Below are 19433 nucleotides of genomic sequence, written 5' to 3'. Positions count from 1 at the left end.
CTTATGTATATTTGATTTTTGAGTTATTAAAATAGTGGCTGTTCTGTACTGTGGAATGAAGAAGGATAGAAAATGAATGTCCAGGGGAGGGGAAGCAGGATGCTGCTGCAGATTGTGCTACTCCCATGGGGTGATAGATGCACGGAGCAGTCTCTCAGAAGAGGTGGTAGAGACAGAAACTGTGTCTGAATTCAAAAGGGTCTGGGATAGGCACGTGGGATCTCTCGGAGAGAGAAAGAGATAATGGTTACTGCGGATGGGCAGACTAGATGGGCCATTTGGTCTTTATCGTGTTTCTATGTTTCTAACCTTTGGCTTTTCAGTTAGCACTAAAATCATGATTTATTATTCAAGAAATATAGATATCAGACATCTAAAATTCAAAGCAGAAATTTATTTTACATGGGCCATCAAGCAGCTTTCAAATGACATTATAAGCAAATAAAAATAAAATATTTTTTATACATTGCTATTTATTATCTGCTTCTTTACCTAAACTGTTTTGCCCTAGCTTTTACTATGATCTTTATCTGCTACTTTTTTATTTTGCTATAGTGCAATCACTAATGTCTCCTTCAAGGCTCAGTAACACCTCTCCATAAATTATATGGAAGAGGTCTGGAAGTGGGGATCGCATCTATTTCATATCCTCAGTGACCTCAGGAAGGAACCTAGTGATCAAAACATTATTAGAGGTGTTGTAGAACTGTTTCTTGGATGACTGGATGAGCTACAATGTTCCCCGGTCATTCGCGGTCCACAGTCCCGGTCATTCGTGGTATTTTCCGACCGCGAAGGGGAAGCAGGAGAGGGCAGCCTCTTCCTGTACTAAAGATGGGCCTCACCAATCAGGAACTGCGTGTCAAAGCAGCTCCTGATTGGTGAGGCCCGACTTTAATACAGGAAGAGGTGGTCGGAGTATACTGTGAGTGATTTCCTTCACTCGCTGGCTCTCTAGCTGCCCTCTCCTGCCTCCCCAGACGAAAAACCGTATTTGCGGTTTTTAGATATTCGCGGGAGGTCCTGGAGTGGAACCCCTGTGAATATCAGGGGAGTACTGTATAGTTATCTTTTTTTTTAGTTGTTTAAATTCATTCAGAAATAAATGGCTACATTGAACCTAATGACTTAATTAACGCATTTCTCTTTTTTAAACCTCTACCACAGGTGTCAAAGTCGGTTTTCGAGGGCCGCAATCCAGTTGGGTTTTTAGGATTTCCCCAATGAATATACATGAGATCTATTAGCATACAATGAAAGCAGTGCATGCAAATAGATCTCATGCATTTTCATTGGGGAAATCCTGGATACCCGACTGGATTGCGGCTCTTGAGGAGGGACTTTGACAGTCTATACCATTTGAAAGTGGGCAAATATCTAATTTTTCACTTCTAGAATTGGATACTTCTTAAAATCAATAAAAATATTCTGGCACAAGTGTCAAACCTTAAAAATGGAAGCCATATTGAGCATTGGAAAATAATTAATAATTAACTAATAAAAATAGTATACCTTTAATTTTCCCCACCACCAAATTTCCCCGTTCTGCCCCACCCAGCTACTTATTCATGCCACCTAGCTGGAAAAAATTTCTGGGGAAAACACTAGATTGTGAGTTCACCAGGCCAGCAGGGAAAAATGCCTACCTGAATAAATTCATGTAAACCGTTCTGAGCTCCTTTGGGAGAATGGTATATAAAATCGAATAAATAAATTTGTTTTCTTCCTCCTTTCCCCCCATGCTCTGGCATTTCTCTCTTCTGTCTAAATTAAATTCCCTGTTACTATTCAGTCCTCATTTTCCCTCTTTTCACTGTGTCTATCCACAGATTGACCCCCCTTTCCTTCACCCCTCCACTATCTCACTAACTCTCTTCTTCCCCCATCCAGCATATGCCCTTTTTCTTTATCACCTCCTTCCATCCAGTATGTGTTCTCGTTCTCCAGTTCCATTCAGCATCTGCTCTCCCCTCTCAACTGACATCCGTCTGCCCTCTTCTCTCTCTCTCCCCTTCTCCCCAGTTCCATCATCTGCCACCTTCTCTTCCTCTACCCCTATTCCATCGTGTTATCCTGCTCTCTCACGTCGTTACCGGTGCTGCTTTCCCACATGCTCCTGACACTGATGGCACAAGTACTCACCACTTCCATCATCTGACCCCTTCTCCCCACTTCCATCATCTGTCCTGCCCCCTTCTCTCTCTCTCTCTCTCCCGCTCCAAGCCTCCACCCCAGGCCCATCTCCCTCCCTTTACTTCACCTTCACGTGAGTCACCACTTACCTTATTCTGTCAGATTTTTTTTTTCTTCAAACAGCGATGACGGGACCCAGCATCGACAGCAAGATCGCCCCCCCCAGCATCGACAGCAAGATAGGCCCCCCCTCTTGCATTGACAGCAAGATTGGCAACGGAAACTGCAAACGGTGCTCAGCCCAAAGCTTCCATCTGATGCGAACTGCCTAGGTGGAAACAGGAAGCTACGTTGGAGGGAAGCTTTGGGCTGAGCACCACTATGCCAGGTGGGGGGCCCGATCCTGCTGTCTATGCTGGGGGGTCCAATTTTACTGTCTATGGGGGGGGGGCACAGTGAGTGATATGTTTGCCCTCCTTCAGCAGGCCCCCCTAACAATTTTGGGTCCTAAGCACATCCTTTAATCTGGCCCTGCCCGCCAGCTCACAAGCTAATCCAGATGACTGTATATAATGTTTAACCTGCAGATAGGGAAACAAATCCCGGGACTGCAACTGATATTTAGCTTGAAGTACAGGAAACTCATAGACCAATCCCTGAGTAGCATCCCAAAACTGTCCCGCACAAACTAGACCCTTTAGCTTCCCAAGCAGAAAAAAGACCATCCTCCCTACCAGGAGCAAACTCAAAATTATAGTGCAGGGAGATGAACCAAGAGTATCTCCTACCTTCCAACAGCACCCAATGAACAGTTCTCCACATCCTCAAAACAGTCCAAACCGCCACAGACCCATCCATTATCTTTCCGTCCCCAGGTAGCCAAGACAAATGCAATAGGGGAGAACTACCAACTGTGGTCTGCTCAATATGAACCCATAGTTTACAATCTTGTGTTTGCCACTGTATGAGAGAATGCAATTGCATGGCCTGTTAATATTTACTTTCACTACTGCTAGGGAACAATAATGTTCTATAATTGTGATAATATATTAAATAACTACATATATGTCACAAAATTGTGAGTTTTATAATGTTCATTAAAATATTATTTTAAATAGTGCTCAGACCCACAACCTTCAGTGTTTGAGTGTATAAAACAAAACACAGGCTGCCATCAGACCATCATAGCACCATTTATGTCTTATACCACCTTATGTTGTAATAAATCAATCTTATAACTAATATCTTTAAGAACTTATCTTTTCTGGTGGTAATTTCGCATAGGATGGTCACGTGACAGGCAGCACAGCATTAAGTGCTCATGCATTCTTTAAAAAAGCTCCTGGAAGCCAAGAAACACAAGTCCTTTCAGCGCCTTCTTCAGTCTCCCTGCAGGGGAGTCCAAAACAAATCTGGTGTCCTTCCTGAATGATGTCCAGCACCCATTGATCTGAGGAGATTAGCTTCCATTCCTGGAGGAACTCAGACAACTGGTCTCCAATATGAGGAGGCATAGCTGAGGTCCTGGCAGCATTGGGACTTCTTGGGGGGTAGCGCTGGTGTGAGAACCCAAAGTCTACTGGCGTTTGGGATTGTTATAGTGCTGTCTATAGCTCTGGGAATATCTCTGACCAGAAGAACCCAAGGAATTTTGGTGGAAGAGGTAATAGGGATGAAAATCACTGTGGCTTCTTCCCTGGGACCTCTGAGCCCTGTTATTTGGAAGGGACTTAGGGCAGTGGTCCGCCATACTGGCTATAAAGTCATCTAAACCTTTTCCAAAGAGCATTTGACTCTTATAGGGAAGACTGCCGAGGGTCACCTAAGAGGCCAAATCCCCAGCCCAGTGACGAATCCAGTGTTTACACTGAGACCGCATAAGTTTAAACTTTGTCTAGGACTACTATGAGGTCATATTAGGCATCTGAGACATAATCCACCCCTTATAACCAACTGGGGGCAGGCGTCATCCTCTGTAAAGGGATCCCAACGCATCTTTGTGTGACAAGCAAATGCCACAAAGAAGGCAGCTGCCATGGCCTTAATACCCAAAGAAGCCACTTCAAAGAGCTTCTTTTAAACCCTTGGCATACAGAAAAACTTTCGCTTCTGAAAAAACAGCAGAGATCACTAGAAAGAAAATGGAGAAATGACAAATCTTTCAAAAACTTACAACAATACAAAGAACACGCATCATTTTACAAACAAAAAATCAACCAAGCCAAAAATAAATATTATAATAAAAAAATTATAGAAGCTAAAAATCCAGCAGCCTTATACTCACTAGTGAAATCAGTATCTCCTTTATTAAAAAAGAATACTATCCAAAAATGCATTCTTACAGCACAAGAAATCGCAGACTACTTTTCAACCAAACTAAATAATGTTCGAAATACATTTCAATTAGGCATGTCCAGTCAACCTACAGATAATAATATTTCTTTATCCATTCCGACGTCCAAATGCTCCAAATTTAAAATTCCAACAATAAATGATATAGAACTCAGTTTGCGTAAAATTAATCTAAAGGGCACTCGCGACGAAGCAATACCACCATTCTACCTTAAAAAATTTTTCTCCTGTTTGGGTCCCTTCATCCTCTTTAGTACAAGATAGTCTTCTTATGGCTTCGCTTCCTCAGACTTGGAAACAATCCATAATTACCCCTATTCTGAAAGATCATAAAATTACTCCAGATGAAATTTCTAATTATCGCCCTATTGCAAATATCTCTTTTATGGCAAAACTTACTGAGAGACTTGTATTCGAACAACTTTCAGATTTCATTGAATCAACCAACGTTCTCCATCCCCACCAAACTGGGTTTCGAAAATTCCACAGCACTGAATACACCATGATAGCCTTGACCAATAATATTCATTACTTTCTTGACCACCATAAATCCGTAGTTCTAATCTCTCTAGATCTAACTGCCGCTTTCGACACCATAGACCATGACCTATTAATCGATCGATTAGAGTCAATTGGAATTAAAGACCAAGTACTAGCATGGTTCACCTCTTTTCTGTCAAATCGTTCATCTTTCATCAGATTTAATGATAGCACATCCAAAATTTACTCTTCAAAATATGGTATCCCGCAAGGTTCAATATTATCCCCCCTTCTTTTCAATATATTCCTTTCACCACTTCTAAATATAACACAATCTCTAGGTTTTACAACATTTGCTTACGCTGACGACATTCAACTCATCCATCCATTAAATCCGGAAAATAAAGATGACATTGCAGCTATCAACAATAAACTTGTAATAATAAAAAACTGGCTCAACACAAATAAATTGGCATTAAATCTCAATAAAACGAAGTCTCTGCTCTTTTCTTGGAAAAGAGATACAATATTAAGCTCTCCAATTTCCATTAACAACACTGAATTAGAACTGGTTACCACTATAAAAATATTAGGCGTTTTGATAGATGATAAACTTACATATCATGACTATATTAGCAATATTGTTAAACCATGTTTTTATAAACTACGATTAATTCACTCACTCGCCAAATTCTTACAGCCTGAATCCATTAATATTCTAATTCACTCCTTAATAATATCTAAAATAGATTACTGTAACTCTCTCCTTCTTAACGTTACTCAAAAAGAAAAAAGAAGGCTGCAATTAATACAAAATACTGCCGTGAAACTGATCTACAATGCAAAAAAATATGACCATGTTACCCCTCTGTTGATTAAATCCCACTGGCTTCCGGTAAGCCATCGTATTACTTTTAAATTACTGCTTTTAGTTTTTAAAGCCTTAAGTTTTAATGAACCTCAATTCATCAACAGGTGGCTAATCCCTTATAGCACGACACGATCTCTTCGCTCAACCTCTTACAATCTTCTCTCTGTTCCCTCAATGAAAGTTATAGGAATCAGACGGCACGGTATGTTCTCAGTTATGGCCCCCCACTCATGGAATCTCTTACCCCAATATATTAGAGAACAAAAAGATTTAACTTTATTTAAAAAAACGTTAAAAACATTTATTTTTAAAGATGCTTATGACTCCTAGTATATTAATTATCGATTTTTTTAAGCAGCTAAAATTACCCTCCTTTTTTGTTCTTCCCTTTTATGTTTTTCCCTCTCTTCTATCCAAACATTGTAACTTTTTCCCCACTTACCCTCACAATTCTTGTAAGTTTTAACCCATAAAAATTATTTTAAATGTACGTGTTTTGTACGTTAAGTTTTAACTCATAACAAAAGTCATTTTATATGTTAATACTAACATTTTATTTGTATATTTTATTATGTTGTACATCGCCTAGCAATTTAAATAGGCGATTCATCAAGAACAAATAAACTTGAACTTCTTCAAAACCAAATTCACCCTGCAGTCTTGCAAATCCTTCACCCTAACACTGCCTTCGCTCGGAAGGGCAGTATGCTTGGTCACCTGGGCCATTGCCAATGGCTGTTCAAAAAGCTGCTGAAAATCTGGCGCCATAGAATAAAGCTTACCCATGATCTTAGTCGGCATAAAGGAATTCTTTGGCATCTCCCACTGCTCCGTAATCAGAGTTGCAAGATCAGAATGCAAAGGATATCAGAAAATTAGAACGACTCATGACAGTACAGTGAGACATGGAGGGCTGAACCTCCAAATTCAGTTCCTTTATGGTGTCTGCTATAAAACAGTGAACAGAAGCTGATTTAAACAGCCTGCAGACATAAGGGTTATTACCCTGATCAGGGCTCTCCGAGACCACCTGCCTAATGGTGCCACAAAGCATATCAAGATCATCCAGGGTGTATGCAGCATCCATGGTATCAGCACATCAAATAATTCAGTCCTGATCCGGGACGACAGGAGCATTGGGAACATGAACAGGGACTTTCACAAAAGAAGTCCCTGGCATAAAAGCCTGAAACGTGCCCGTCATGGGAAACATGCCCATCATGGGCCAGGTCCATCAAAAGCATTTCCCACATGAGCTGAACAAATTCCAGGGAAAAGCCACATCGCTGAAGCAGCATCAGCTCTTTTTAAGTGCCAGACTGGACTGGAAAAGGTCCCCAGACTCCATATACCTGAATTTTGCGTTACCACTAAAAGGAGCCATTGGGTGAGATTTTCTTTCCAATTCTAGGACCAAAACAGGTTTCCCAGCTCTATAGAACCCAGAGGATGCAAGGCCCAAAGCTCTCCCCCCACCCCCCATGTGCTGCAGTACATGGACACTCTTCCGTTGATAAAGCAGCAGAATCCAGACATGAATTTATGTCTATGGGTGTGGAGGGGGTCCATTCCTGATGTTTTAAATAAAAAGCAAGGGGTTCTGAGGCAGAAATTTGAAGTTTAAAAAAAAAGATTGCTAAAAATCCAAGATGACCTAAAACGCCTCATGGAGACAAAATTAAAAGTAAATTGGTTATTTAGGGCTTTTAGGGGTGGGGGACCCGACCCCTAACCTTAAAAACTGCTAATCTCCCTTAGAAGTATCTGTACTCACAGCCTCCAACGTGCCTGCCTATCAGCTCTATGAATGCAGCTGAAGTAAAGGGAAAGTATTACTGCCTCAAATATTTCACCACACAGTTCAATTTTCAGGATCTTTGGGCTCTCAGTTGGACGGAACCTGACTGAGACCTCTACCCCCATAGAACCACCTCAGATGACCAGGGGAGGGAAAATACAACCTGCACCTTGATACCCTGAGGGCTGTTACTCAGGGCACAAAACAGCCTGTGCTCAATCTCTGACAAGGTCTAGAGGTGAGCATGCTCCCATGGGAAAGAACCCCAAGCTCCAAAGGCGGCATACAGCAGGCTGGCTCCACACATCCACCACGAAGCTTGCCCTTTGGAGCAGCAGTCCAGATTAACCGAAAATGTGTCCTTTCCCAGACAAAGAACTTCTCCAAGGTTCTCAAGGCACCAAAGCCATCGAAAAGAAGACAACTTTAGGGAAAAAAATAAGAAAAATAGCAGAGTAGAGAGACTTCTGCAGAGTTTGCTTGCAGAAATAAAAACTACAGGGGGCTCTGTGCTCCTAGGTTAAGTGGGAGGAGCCATGCAGAGAAAGAGTCTGTGGATTTCTACAAGACCAATGTGAGAGGGGATAAATCACATGGACTATGGACTCTGTTGAGCAAAATGAGTTCTATGGGATTGAGTGACACATTGACAAAATGGGTTGGAGACTTGGGGGTAGGCTCCAGAGGGTGGTGGAGAACGGCACCCCCTCTGAAACGACTGAAGTGATCAGTGGAGTGCCGCAGGGCTAGGTCTTGGGCCCGATCCTGTTCAACATCTTTATAAGGGACTTGGCTGAGGGGCTTCGAGGTAAAATAACGTTATTCGCCGATGACGCCAAACTATGCAATATAGTAGGCAAGAGCACAACAGACAAAAACTCTATGCCCGACAATATGGTACACGACCTACTCCTACTCGAGCACTGGTCTAGGACCTGGCAACTGAGTTTCAATGCCAAAAATGCAAAGTCATGCACCTTGGCAGCCAAAATCCATGCAAGACTTACACCCTTAATGGCGAGATCTAGCAAGGACTGTAGCAGAACGGGACTTAGGGGTAATCATCAGTGAAGACATGAAGACTGCCAATCAAGTGGAGCGAGCTTCATCTAAGGCTAGACAAATCATAGGGTGTATACGTAGGGGTTTCGTCAGCCGTAAGCCTGAAGTCATTATGCCATTATATAGATCCATTGTGAGACCCCATCTGGAATACTGTGTACAATTCTGGAGGCCTCATTACTGCAAGGATGTGCTGAGACTTGAGTCGGTTCAGCGAATGGCCACCCGGATGGTCTCGGGACTCAAGGATCTCCCGTACGAGGAACGGCTGGACAAATTGCGGCTATACTCACTCGAAGAACGCAGAGAGAGGGAAGACATGATCGAGACGTTCAAATATCTCACGGGCCGTATCGAGGTGGAAGAAGATATCTTCTTTCTCAAAGGTCCAACGCCAACAAGAGGGCATCCGTGGAAAATCAGGGGCGGGAAACTACACGGTAACACCAGGAAATGCTTTTTCACCGAAAGAGTGGTTGATCGCTGGAATAATCTTCCACTTCAAGTGATCGAGGCAAGCAGCGTGCCTGATTTTAAGACGAAATGGGATCGTCACGTGGGATCTCTTCACAGAGAAAAGTAGGGGAGGGTCATTAGGGTGGGCAGACTGGATGGGCCGTGGCCCTTAACTGCCGTCTATTTCTATGTTTCTAACAGAATCATGAATGCTTAAACAAAAGAGAAAATGTTAAAATGACTTTTAGTGGTGGAATTTTTAGTTTTCTAAATTTTTGAGGAGAAAATCATTCCTTTGACTGTTTGCAGCATGGTCATCTTTTGAAGATATGGTCTCCTAAATTGTACACAGTACACCAAATGAGTTCTCACTAGATACAGAGACACCATCAACTGTTTTTTTGCTGCTGGCCATTCCTCTTCCTATGTATCTTTCTGATTTTTGTTGTTTCCTTTCCTAGCTATTTGGTCATCTTAACATCATCAGATATGATTACCCCTAAGCCCCGCTCTTCTTTCATGCAGAGAAGTACTTCACTCTTGTAGGGAGAGAGACATTTGCAAAAAAGAGAATGTAATAATTCAAAAAGCTACCTTTGCTTAAGATCTTCTAGAGTGTTATAAGTATCTGACTTACCTTCCAAAGTGATGAACCTGAAAAACCTTATTTAGGGCCATTTTATCAAGCCACGCTAGAGGTTTTTAGTACAAGTCAGCGTGGTAAATGCTCCAATGCTCATAGAATTCCTATGAGCGTCGGAGCACTTACCTCGCCGGCCTATGCTAAAAACCTCTAGTGCAGCTTGATAACAGGGGAGGTTAAACCAGAGAGACACACACACAAACTTCTTTTTGCACAAAATTAATCTGTGAAGCAAAACGCTACACCAGGAATAATGTGATAATCACTTCAGGAACCAACAGACTCGCTCTTCACTGTGCATGTGCAAGTTATTTGTTTTTCTCCAGAGTTACTTACTGGAAAGCTTATCAGTACCTGTATTATTGCTAGAGTCATTAGCATTTATTTTATATCCTCTCTCTTACTTGCTTACAAGCCTCTATACTGCAAATTGAGTGTGTAGCACATTTTCAAAGGTGTTTATAAAGTTGCAGCTCAAAAGACGTAGCACCTCTCTCATGTGTGTGTCAGAGGTAGATCAGTACTTATACAGTAGAGTCTTGGTTAACCGGATTTCAGTTAACCGGGACTCTCACACAACCATTAAAAAAAAATTACTGGAGGGAGGAAAAAAAAAAGTCCCCCGAAGCACCAGCGGCAGCGTCCAGAGTCACAAATCCTCTCACCTCCCTGAAGTCCCCAAGCAGCTACAAACCCCCCTCCCTCCCACCCTGAAGCACCAGCTTGGCAGCCGTCCTGAGCCACAAAGCTCTCCTTCAAGCCCTGAAGTGGCAGAAGCAGTCGGCAGTCCTGAGCCACAAACTCCCTCCTTCCTTCTCCGAACACAGACAGACAGTCCTCAGACATGTCACTTCCGATGAATCAGAGAAAAGGCCCTGCCAGGGCTGCCTCCTGCTGATCAACTGCACGTAAGGGAGAGGAGGGAGTGAGCAAGGGAGTTTGCGGCTCAGGACTGCTGCCACACTGGTGCTTTTGCATGGGAGGTGGGGTGCTAATTGAGAGTGTGTTAGACAAGGTTTCTAACACACTCTCAATTAACCAGAAAAACAGTTATCCAGTATCCACCAATTCCCAATGTGTGCCGGATAACTGAAATTCTACTATATACACATTTCATAAAATACACACATGGTCACATGCACCAATTTCTATCATCACAAACACAAAACTATCCCCTCTTTGAAGCAAGTAGAACTTTGTATGGGAGCTTTTAAGTAGGCTACTTTATAATGGCAAATACTGTATAAGATGCAAATATTGCCTTTATAAAATAAGTACAGCATATATATCTTGAAAGCTTAAGTGCCCTGTTATAAATATTATCCTTTACATGGCCAGAAGTCTCACAGCTTTTTTAAAAGAGGAGTTTCTGAAATTTAATACAAGAAAACAAAAAAGATTTTTAAATATTCCTATCCATAGACTTTTGGAAAGTTCTTCATTAGGTTTAATATCCAATATTATCACATCCTGTTCTGAATGGTCAGCGTTTGAACTGATTTCAAAACTCCCCCAGTCAATCAGAACCCAGCTTCTCCGACCTACTTAAAAAGCTGAGCTCATTCAACTGTGCAGCCCTGAGCCAATTATGGGCTCTGCAGCTTAGAAAGTTGTTAAAAACTCATGATTACCTGGTGGACTGCAGGCACATGAATTACCTTGCCATGTCTGCCTGGCCAGCCTAGTTTGCTACAGGAAACAAGATGTAACGACAAGCTGCAGGTCTTCAGTGCATGCATACCGCATGAAGCAGTTGCGACCCCTCTGCGGTCCCAACTTCTGGGTGTCTGTCTGGGCTCCAGTGCAGTGATCTCCGGCACCCCCATAGACCTACTCGATCTTATGCCTAAGTAGGAAGGGGGACCTGTCGATGGCCCAATCTAGTTTTCATTTGTATTTCTGTGGCATTATTCACTCAGGATGAGCCAATCAGGATCAAGGAGCATCCTCATGTAACAATATAATTCTTATGCTGCAATATGATTGGTTAAAATACTGATCACTATTGAAGTGATCAAATGAAGGAGACAATACAAACACCTGCCTTGTCACATGAGTGTTCTGAACCAATCATGTTGTGAGAAAATGTTTCATGCGCATAACAATGCTCTGCATTATGCCACAATATTGTCTCTCCAGTTGTTGCGCTGCACTGGGACAGATAAGAGGCCAAGGCTGGAATTAAACAGAGAATTATAGTCTTAGGTGGTTGTATTGGACCACCGCTGGAAAGAAATTTGCATTTAGATACCCTTATTCTAACCTTCTAAAGGAAAGTGCTGAGCAGGGTAAAAATATGCAGAACACATACCTCCCATATATAAGGCTTGTCCCAAGCATCTGTCTTTCCAGGAGGGATCCAGGGTGCTTTAGTTTTCACTTTCACACTCCGCCGTAGAGCTTTTGTCTCTCCCTTCATTCTATTTCTCATTGGCTTACTCTGCCGAAACAGAAAAGCTAAAGTGAGTTATATACCTCCTCAGTGTCTAATGCTACAAAAATAAAAAAACCAGGAAGAGCTACAACCATTTCTGTTCTCTTACTAGTAAATGTCCCATCTCGCACAGTGCCTGATAACAACCAGCACCTGCAAGACTTACTTGACATTTTGGTGGTGATTTCTGTTTCTTTTTGCTATGAGCATGTACAGCAGTTTTTTCATTTACATGGAGGTGTAAGGAGGGAGAAGGCGAGCGGTTCTTCATGTTTCTTTTCTGTTGATCAGGGTGAGAAAAAGGAGAGCCTCAACATTCAAGTCTTCCAACACCTGAGAAACTGAACCCAAAGGCTCAGGATCACGTTATACCAACTAAACTCTGCAAGCAAGAGTGACCTTTCTATGCACAGTAACTTTCTCTAATCAAAGACAAAAGAGCTGCCAGTCACCTGCTGTAGGTGAGTTTCCAAGTTTATTCCATATTTGATATATATTCTATCAACTAGTACCTAGACGGTTTACAATACTAAAAAATTTAAAAACAGGTAAAAAGTTTTTTTTAAAACTAAATATATATATATATTCAATAGGCAAGATATAAACGTACAGAACCAAGAGGATAAGGGGTTAGGAAAGAGTAAAAAATGCATTGAGATAAAATAAATAAAAAAGGTTGGGCGGAGCAAGGAAAAAACAAAAGAGGAAAGGGTGACGCTTCTTAAAAACGGTTGTCATTCTTTACTATGAGCAGCGTGAGTAGGTTAGATGAATCGCTCATTCTAATGTTAGAAATGTATCCTTAAATAAGAAAGTTTTTAATTTGGTCTTAAATTTGTCCAATGATTCTTCCAGTCTGATATCCAATAGGAAAGCATTCCAAAGGGTAGTATCGTAAAATAGCTCCTTAATGGATGGAACAGTTAATAAGTTCTGACTGTTAAAAGAATAAGGCCAAGGTTCTGCTAGTCTTTTATGGAAAACAGGGCCTTCAAATCAATTCTCATATGCAAAATAAAGATATCAACCTATAAGCTCTCTTTGAGATCAACTACTGCCAGCTTTTGAGGGGAAAAAACCCCCAACCCCCAACTAGAAACAAAACAGAATCCCTTCAATAGTTCTTGCAGTTGACCAGGTGGTACCACATTTGAGTTTGCTTGATCATTTCACACATCTTGCTATGGCTTCTTTCTTCGGGGTGGGGAAACAAATTATCTACAGTCCACTGCTTCAATAGCCTTCAGGATTTGCAGGCAATATATAAGAAATTATAAATAAATATACAGCATTATATAGCTGCAGAAGCTTAAAAAAAATACAGAACCCCTTCAATATCTGTTGTCTGCCTTTTTTTATTTTTTTTAGTAAGAAAAGGTAATATGTAGAAATAAACATAAAAGAAAAAAATTAATCCTTTTTTTATTGGACCAACTTAATGTAGTTTATGATTAGCTTTTGAAGGTAACCCCTTTTTCCACAGATCAGAAGAAAAAAGGGGTGGGAGGCTGCAACACTTTTTTTTTTTTTTTTTTAAGCATTTAGTTCATACCTTTTTCCAAGTCAAGTTGCATACAGGAGTATTTTCCCTGTCTCTAGTGGGCTCACATTCTAAGCTTGTAACTGAGGCAATGAAGGTGTAAGCGATAGCCTAGGGCAGACATGGGCAACTCCGGTCCTTGAGGGTTGGAATCCTATGCTCAAATCCAATCAGGTTTTCAGGATTTCTCCAATGAACATGCATGAGATCTATTTGCATGCACAGCTTTCAATGCATATTCATTGGGGAAATCCTGAAAACCCGACTGGATTCCAGCCCTCGAGGACCGAAGTTGCCCATGTCTGGCCTAGAGTCACAAGGAGCTCCATTGGAATTTGAACTGGGCTCCCTTGGTCTTCAGCCTGGTACTCTAATCATTAGGATATTCTTCTCCAGTAATGGCTTGGAAGCAGGGCTTGAACTCCTCATGAGAAATGCTGCAAAGATTAGGCATAATTTGGCGTGGGCATAGGGGTGCAGTCCCCATCCCCAAATACCATGGCTGTGGAGTCGGAGTCAATTTTGGGTACCTGGAGTCGGAAGTACCAGAAACTGAGGAGTTGAAGGATTTATCTACTACTTCCACAGCCCTGACAGGGCTGTGGAGTCTGAGACAATTTTGGGTACCTGGAGTCAGAGTTGTGGGTACCAGAAACTGGGGAGTCAGAGTTAAAGGATTTATCTACCAACAGCTGTGGAGTCAGAGACAATTTTGGGTACCAGAAACTGGGGAGTCGGAGTCAAAGGATTTATCTACCGACGGCTGTGGAGTCGGAGACAATTTGGGGTACCAGAAACTGGGGAGTCGAAGTTGAAGGATTTATCTACTGACTCCACAGCACTGCCAAATACTGTGGATGCTAATGCTGAATTGGTTCTCCTTTCCCACTGCCAAAATAACACCCATATCCTTTGTCATCCTCCCCCTCCTGTGGACAAGCAAACTACACCGATGCTCCAAAAGCAGATATAAAACCTTAGAGAAGGTTCACACAATACTCAGATCCAACGCTGAACAGAAAAGGGGAAAAACCGATTGTCACCGGCATTTCTGGTCTCACAGACATCTAATGCATTCCTCCATAGCTGAATTGCTATTTCCTCCTCCTATTCATTACAAAAGGAGGGATTTCTTTTCTTTTTTTTTAATAATAACCTTATCCATGGGTGTACCTGCGTTTACTACCTAGCCGCCGCTCTGGCACAGCGGGTAAGTTTGAAACTGTAGAGCGGCCATTTCCTGTAACCGGGCAGACAAAGCAGGAAGTGGCACCCTCGACTTTCAAACGTACAGACAAGCTCCTGTAACAGCACAAGGGTCGCATTTAGCCATTGGTAATCAATTAAATTAAACTAATTTCATATTCATCCATTAAAATATCCATGAGTTTCCTCGCCAGCAACCCAGTGCAACAGGTGGCTACAGTTCAGTAAAATTGTCCCTTTAAGTACAGCTTTGTAATCACAATGAAATCGTCACTAATTTTAAAAAGTAACAAGCGAAAACGGCCGCTTGCATTATTACCTCTTCATTCCTCCTAAACTTTGCAGAAAAGCGCCTTTCCTAATTAACAGAGCCTCTCCCCATTATTAAACAACCCAGAGACTCCCTGCAAAGCAGTGCGAGCAGAAGCTTACAAAAACACCACCCATGTTACACCTCCTACTACTTAATTGCTCCTAAGCTGTAAAGAAGCGCATCTTGGACGATCCTGGGGCCTGTGCACAGCACAGGAAGCAGGCTGCAACTGAAAGCGTCAGCATGTGATAGAGAATTTCCATAGAGACCGGGCCAGCCCCTAGCAACACAGCTGTCGCCCCTAGTAAAACGCCGCTAGCTCAATGTGTTAGTACAGCGGCCTTCAGATTAGGATAACCAGGAACTGTGAAGTTTTTTCTTTTATCTTTTTATTTTATCTTTCACTTACGCCTTGGACGCTGGCTCTTTAAGATGGACCGGAAGTCCTCATCAGCTCGTCGATTTGGTAATTTCTGCAACTGTGGAGTGGGCTGGCTGCACAGGGGCGTGTGCTCCGAGGTGCAAAGCCAACAGAAAAGCCAAATCTATCTGTTGGAACATTTTTAGTAATTCCCCTCACAGGACCTCAGTGGGCTGATGTTGAGGCTCGTAGAAGAAGACTGATACTTGCAATGTACGTATTGGGGAATGGGAGAAGAAAGACCATGATAGGTAACATCGGGGAAAATTCTGTAAATGGGTCTAAAGGCTAGGCTTGTCAATCACACTTGGGTGCCTATTATAGAAACGCACCTAACTTAAAATTACCCCCCCCCCCCCAAAAAAAAAAAAAAAAAAAAAAAAGTGGCTACTATCTATTCTGGAAGAATGAGCCACCCTGTTATGTATAGTGAAGGAAGATTGGGGTGTAGAAAACAACCTTCTCCATGGCCAGCTGATCATTTCAGCCACACAAATGGTCAGGGGGATAGAACTGACCCAGCTAGTGCTCAAGCTTGGAAAGCTCCATAAAAGCTTTCTGTGCTTGTGCAGTCTTCCTGCCTACTGTATAAATCAGCTGATTCTATGCCCCCTGTCAGTTTTTCAGTTTCCACAGTAGCACCAAACCCAGGGCAGGATTAATTCTTGAGGGCCCCTGGGCACACAAGAACACTGGGGCCCAACCCCATTTTATTTGTTTTCTTATTTACTTCTTTATTTCCACTTATATTTCTTTTTTTATTATTCAAAACAAAGATTAGCATACCAGTGCACAGATTTTCTTCTATGCAACCCCCAAACAAATCTGAACAAATCCCCCTTCCCACCACTTACCCAGGATTTAACTCTGAACCCTTTCCATAAACATATAAAAGTATTCAAATATATTGTAAAGCAGTAATACTATCCAAAATACTGTATAAATCTATATTAATAACCAAGTTTACAACACCTCCCAACTGCCTCACTATGTCAACCAACTGTAACCCATATGTATGGATAAACAACAAAATCTGTAACTCCTCTGGTATGTTCCACTCCATATAAGTTAACTTGTAACGAAACAACAAGGCAAGCAGTTCATCAAAGAATCCAACATGAAACAAAAGAAGCATCGGCAGAAAATAAGGAGATTCAAATCAGGTTTATTCAAGGTGCTCCCAAGAACCATGCCCAATGCATTTTGCCAACCAAGGTTAGTCGACACTAACAGAAAACCATATCTTTCATACACACAGAACACAAATACACCCTCACCCAGTATGAAATAAGTAATCACAAACTAAAAATAGAAATATGTAGATAAAGGTTAAACCGAACCACCAAGAAGCCAAACTGCATCCAGTGAAATACCACAGAAACAATGACACATAGCCCCCTAATACTCTGAAAAATATAAATATAGCAGATGCACATTTGAAGAAACTGACAAAAATCACCATTTTACAAATTAACAAATAGAAATAAAACAAAAATTGAAAATAAGAATATACCATTTTATTGGACTAATCCATTTTTCAATTAACTTTCAGAGGCCATAGCCTCCTTCAGGTCAATATAGTATACTGCTGTTACATTATACTGTCCTGACCTCAAAAGGGGGTTTTGGTCTCTAAAAGTTAGTAAAAACAATGTATTAAAATTAGTCCAATAAAAAGATTACCTTATTTTCTGTTTATAAAAGTTTTATCAATACAACTACAATATTATTTTATTCTAAAGCAACAAAAAAATCTTTTTTTCTACCTTTTGTTGTTTCTGCTTTAATCATCTTGTCTTCACTCTCTTCTTTCTAGCCAGCATCTGTCATCTGTCCTCCATGCAGCATCAGCCCCGTTCAACCACTGTCTGCCCTCTCTCTCTCTGCCCCTCCCATCCACTGTCCGCCCTCTCCCCATTCCATAAGATATCTTCCCTCTTTCTATGCTCCTTCCATAAACTGTCTGTCCTGTGCCCCTTCTCTCCTTTGTACATGATTCATTTCAGCTTCACCCCCTCTCCATTTTTCTGTTTCAACCCCCTCCCCTTTGCTCTGGCATCTCTCACTTCTCATTTCCTTCCTTCCCACTCCACCCCATGGTCTGGCATCTCTATCTCCTTCCCTTCCCTCCCCCTATACCCTGGCATCTCTCTCCCTCCATGCTTTGGCACCTCCTCTCCCTCTGGTCTGGCATATGTCTCCTTAGTTTCCCTTCCCTCGCCCCTCCATTATCTGGCATCTCTTCTTCCTTTCTCTCCCTCCATTCTTCCTTTCCTCTGGTCTGTCATTTGTCTCCTTCCCTCCCCCCATGCCCTCGACTGCTGAGGTGCCAAGGCTCTGCGTTCAACATTGGGAGCTGGATGCTGGCAGCTCATCTCCATCCCCAAAACTGTCACTGTTTCTCCTGAGAGTTCCACTACTTTGAAAAACCGAGACTGTTCTCCTGCAAAACACTATAAGCTGTCTGAATTTTCTGATCATTACCAGTCAGAGTCACACAATTTACCACCCTCTGATACCTTGGCTACTCCATTGACTGCTATGTCAACAGAATTTTTAACTTTGCTTAAATAATTTTTGCTAAACCAACAGCAGTTGGCTCAACCTACTCTTCAGCTACATGTGACTTTTCAGACACCTCAGTCTAGCTCTTGGGCCTCTCCTCCATGTTTGCTATGGATATTGTGATCTGTTTCCACCACATTTTCTATAGAGGCTGCAGCCAGGTCTTCAATCTACGGCACAGGCTTCTCGGTCTCCATCACCCCTAGGGAGAGACTCTCCAAAACTTCCATCTGACCCATCTCCCCTGGAACCCACCAGATCCTCACGACCGGAGGATGTCTCTTATTCCACTTTCTCCAGAAGATAGCTCAAGCCCTCCAACTTGTGACTTCAGCCAAACCAGATCCTAGGACTACCAGTTTAAAGGTTTAAAAATACCTCAATGTACCGAAAGAAATAATTTCACTGCCGGACACGAGGTTCTCATTGAAAATCATAAAGCCATCTGGTCGACACCATATTCCTCTAGACCAGCAAAAAGAAATCTTGATGCTAAATATCGGGTTAGATACATGGGGCCATGGCAAGCCGCAGTTGTCTCACCAGTCCATAGTTGTCCACTCTGCTATGCGAAAAGCTAAAACATCAAAGGACTAATGCTCCACCTTCTAAAGAGATGAAGCTCATGGAAGCAAGGGGTCGCAAGATGTATCAGAGTACTATGCTCGGCAGCAGAATTTCATTATACAGAATACATATATACTATAATGGATTCACTTTGCAGTCAAATTGATGCTCTTCCATTGGCATCGAAATCGTTGTTTGATCCCTTCATGGCATACCTTAAGGAATGTTCCATGAATATGATTAGAGCCTCTCATGACACTTATGATACAGCCATTCGAGGGGCGGCAGTAGCCATTTCCACCAGGCACATAGCATGGCTTAAGACATCGGCCTTGGGTCAAGACATCCACTTGAAGGTAGATGATGCGCCTTTTGGTGACAAGGTCAAGGAAATTATTGACTCCCTGAAAGAGGACTGCACTATCCTTGATACCACTGAGGATGTTATGGCAGATCAGGCTCGGCAGAAGTTGCCCTACTATTCTCACAAAAAGACATATCCTTCTAAGCATCCTTACAACCAATCCAAGCAATACTCATCACAAAAGCCATACAGACTATTGACCACAGGAGAGATTCAAGATGGCGGACT

At 42.1% G+C, this 19433-nt stretch overlaps 1 protein-coding gene across 1 annotated transcript in view; it reads right to left on the bottom strand.

The window, feature by feature from the left end:
• ODF2 (outer dense fiber of sperm tails 2) overlaps window positions 1-15464 on the bottom strand; it is a 133044-nt gene extending 117580 nt beyond the window's left edge. Inside the window, exons 1-3 of the mRNA XM_033960590.1 lie at window positions 15295-15464; window positions 12396-12509; window positions 12107-12235 (exon numbers count right to left, since the gene is read on the bottom strand). Coding sequence (XP_033816481.1) covers window positions 12107-12235; window positions 12396-12500 — 234 coding nt within the window. The 5' untranslated portion in view covers window positions 12501-12509; window positions 15295-15464. The remainder of the gene's footprint in view (window positions 1-12106; window positions 12236-12395; window positions 12510-15294) is intronic.
• Window positions 15465-19433: the final 3969 nt, after the last annotated feature.

The sequence above is a fragment of the Geotrypetes seraphini genome, chromosome 10, assembly GCF_902459505.1.
Source record: "Geotrypetes seraphini chromosome 10, aGeoSer1.1, whole genome shotgun sequence".
NCBI lineage: Eukaryota > Metazoa > Chordata > Amphibia > Gymnophiona > Dermophiidae > Geotrypetes > Geotrypetes seraphini.
This window is presented reverse-complemented; position numbering and strand designations above follow the sequence as displayed.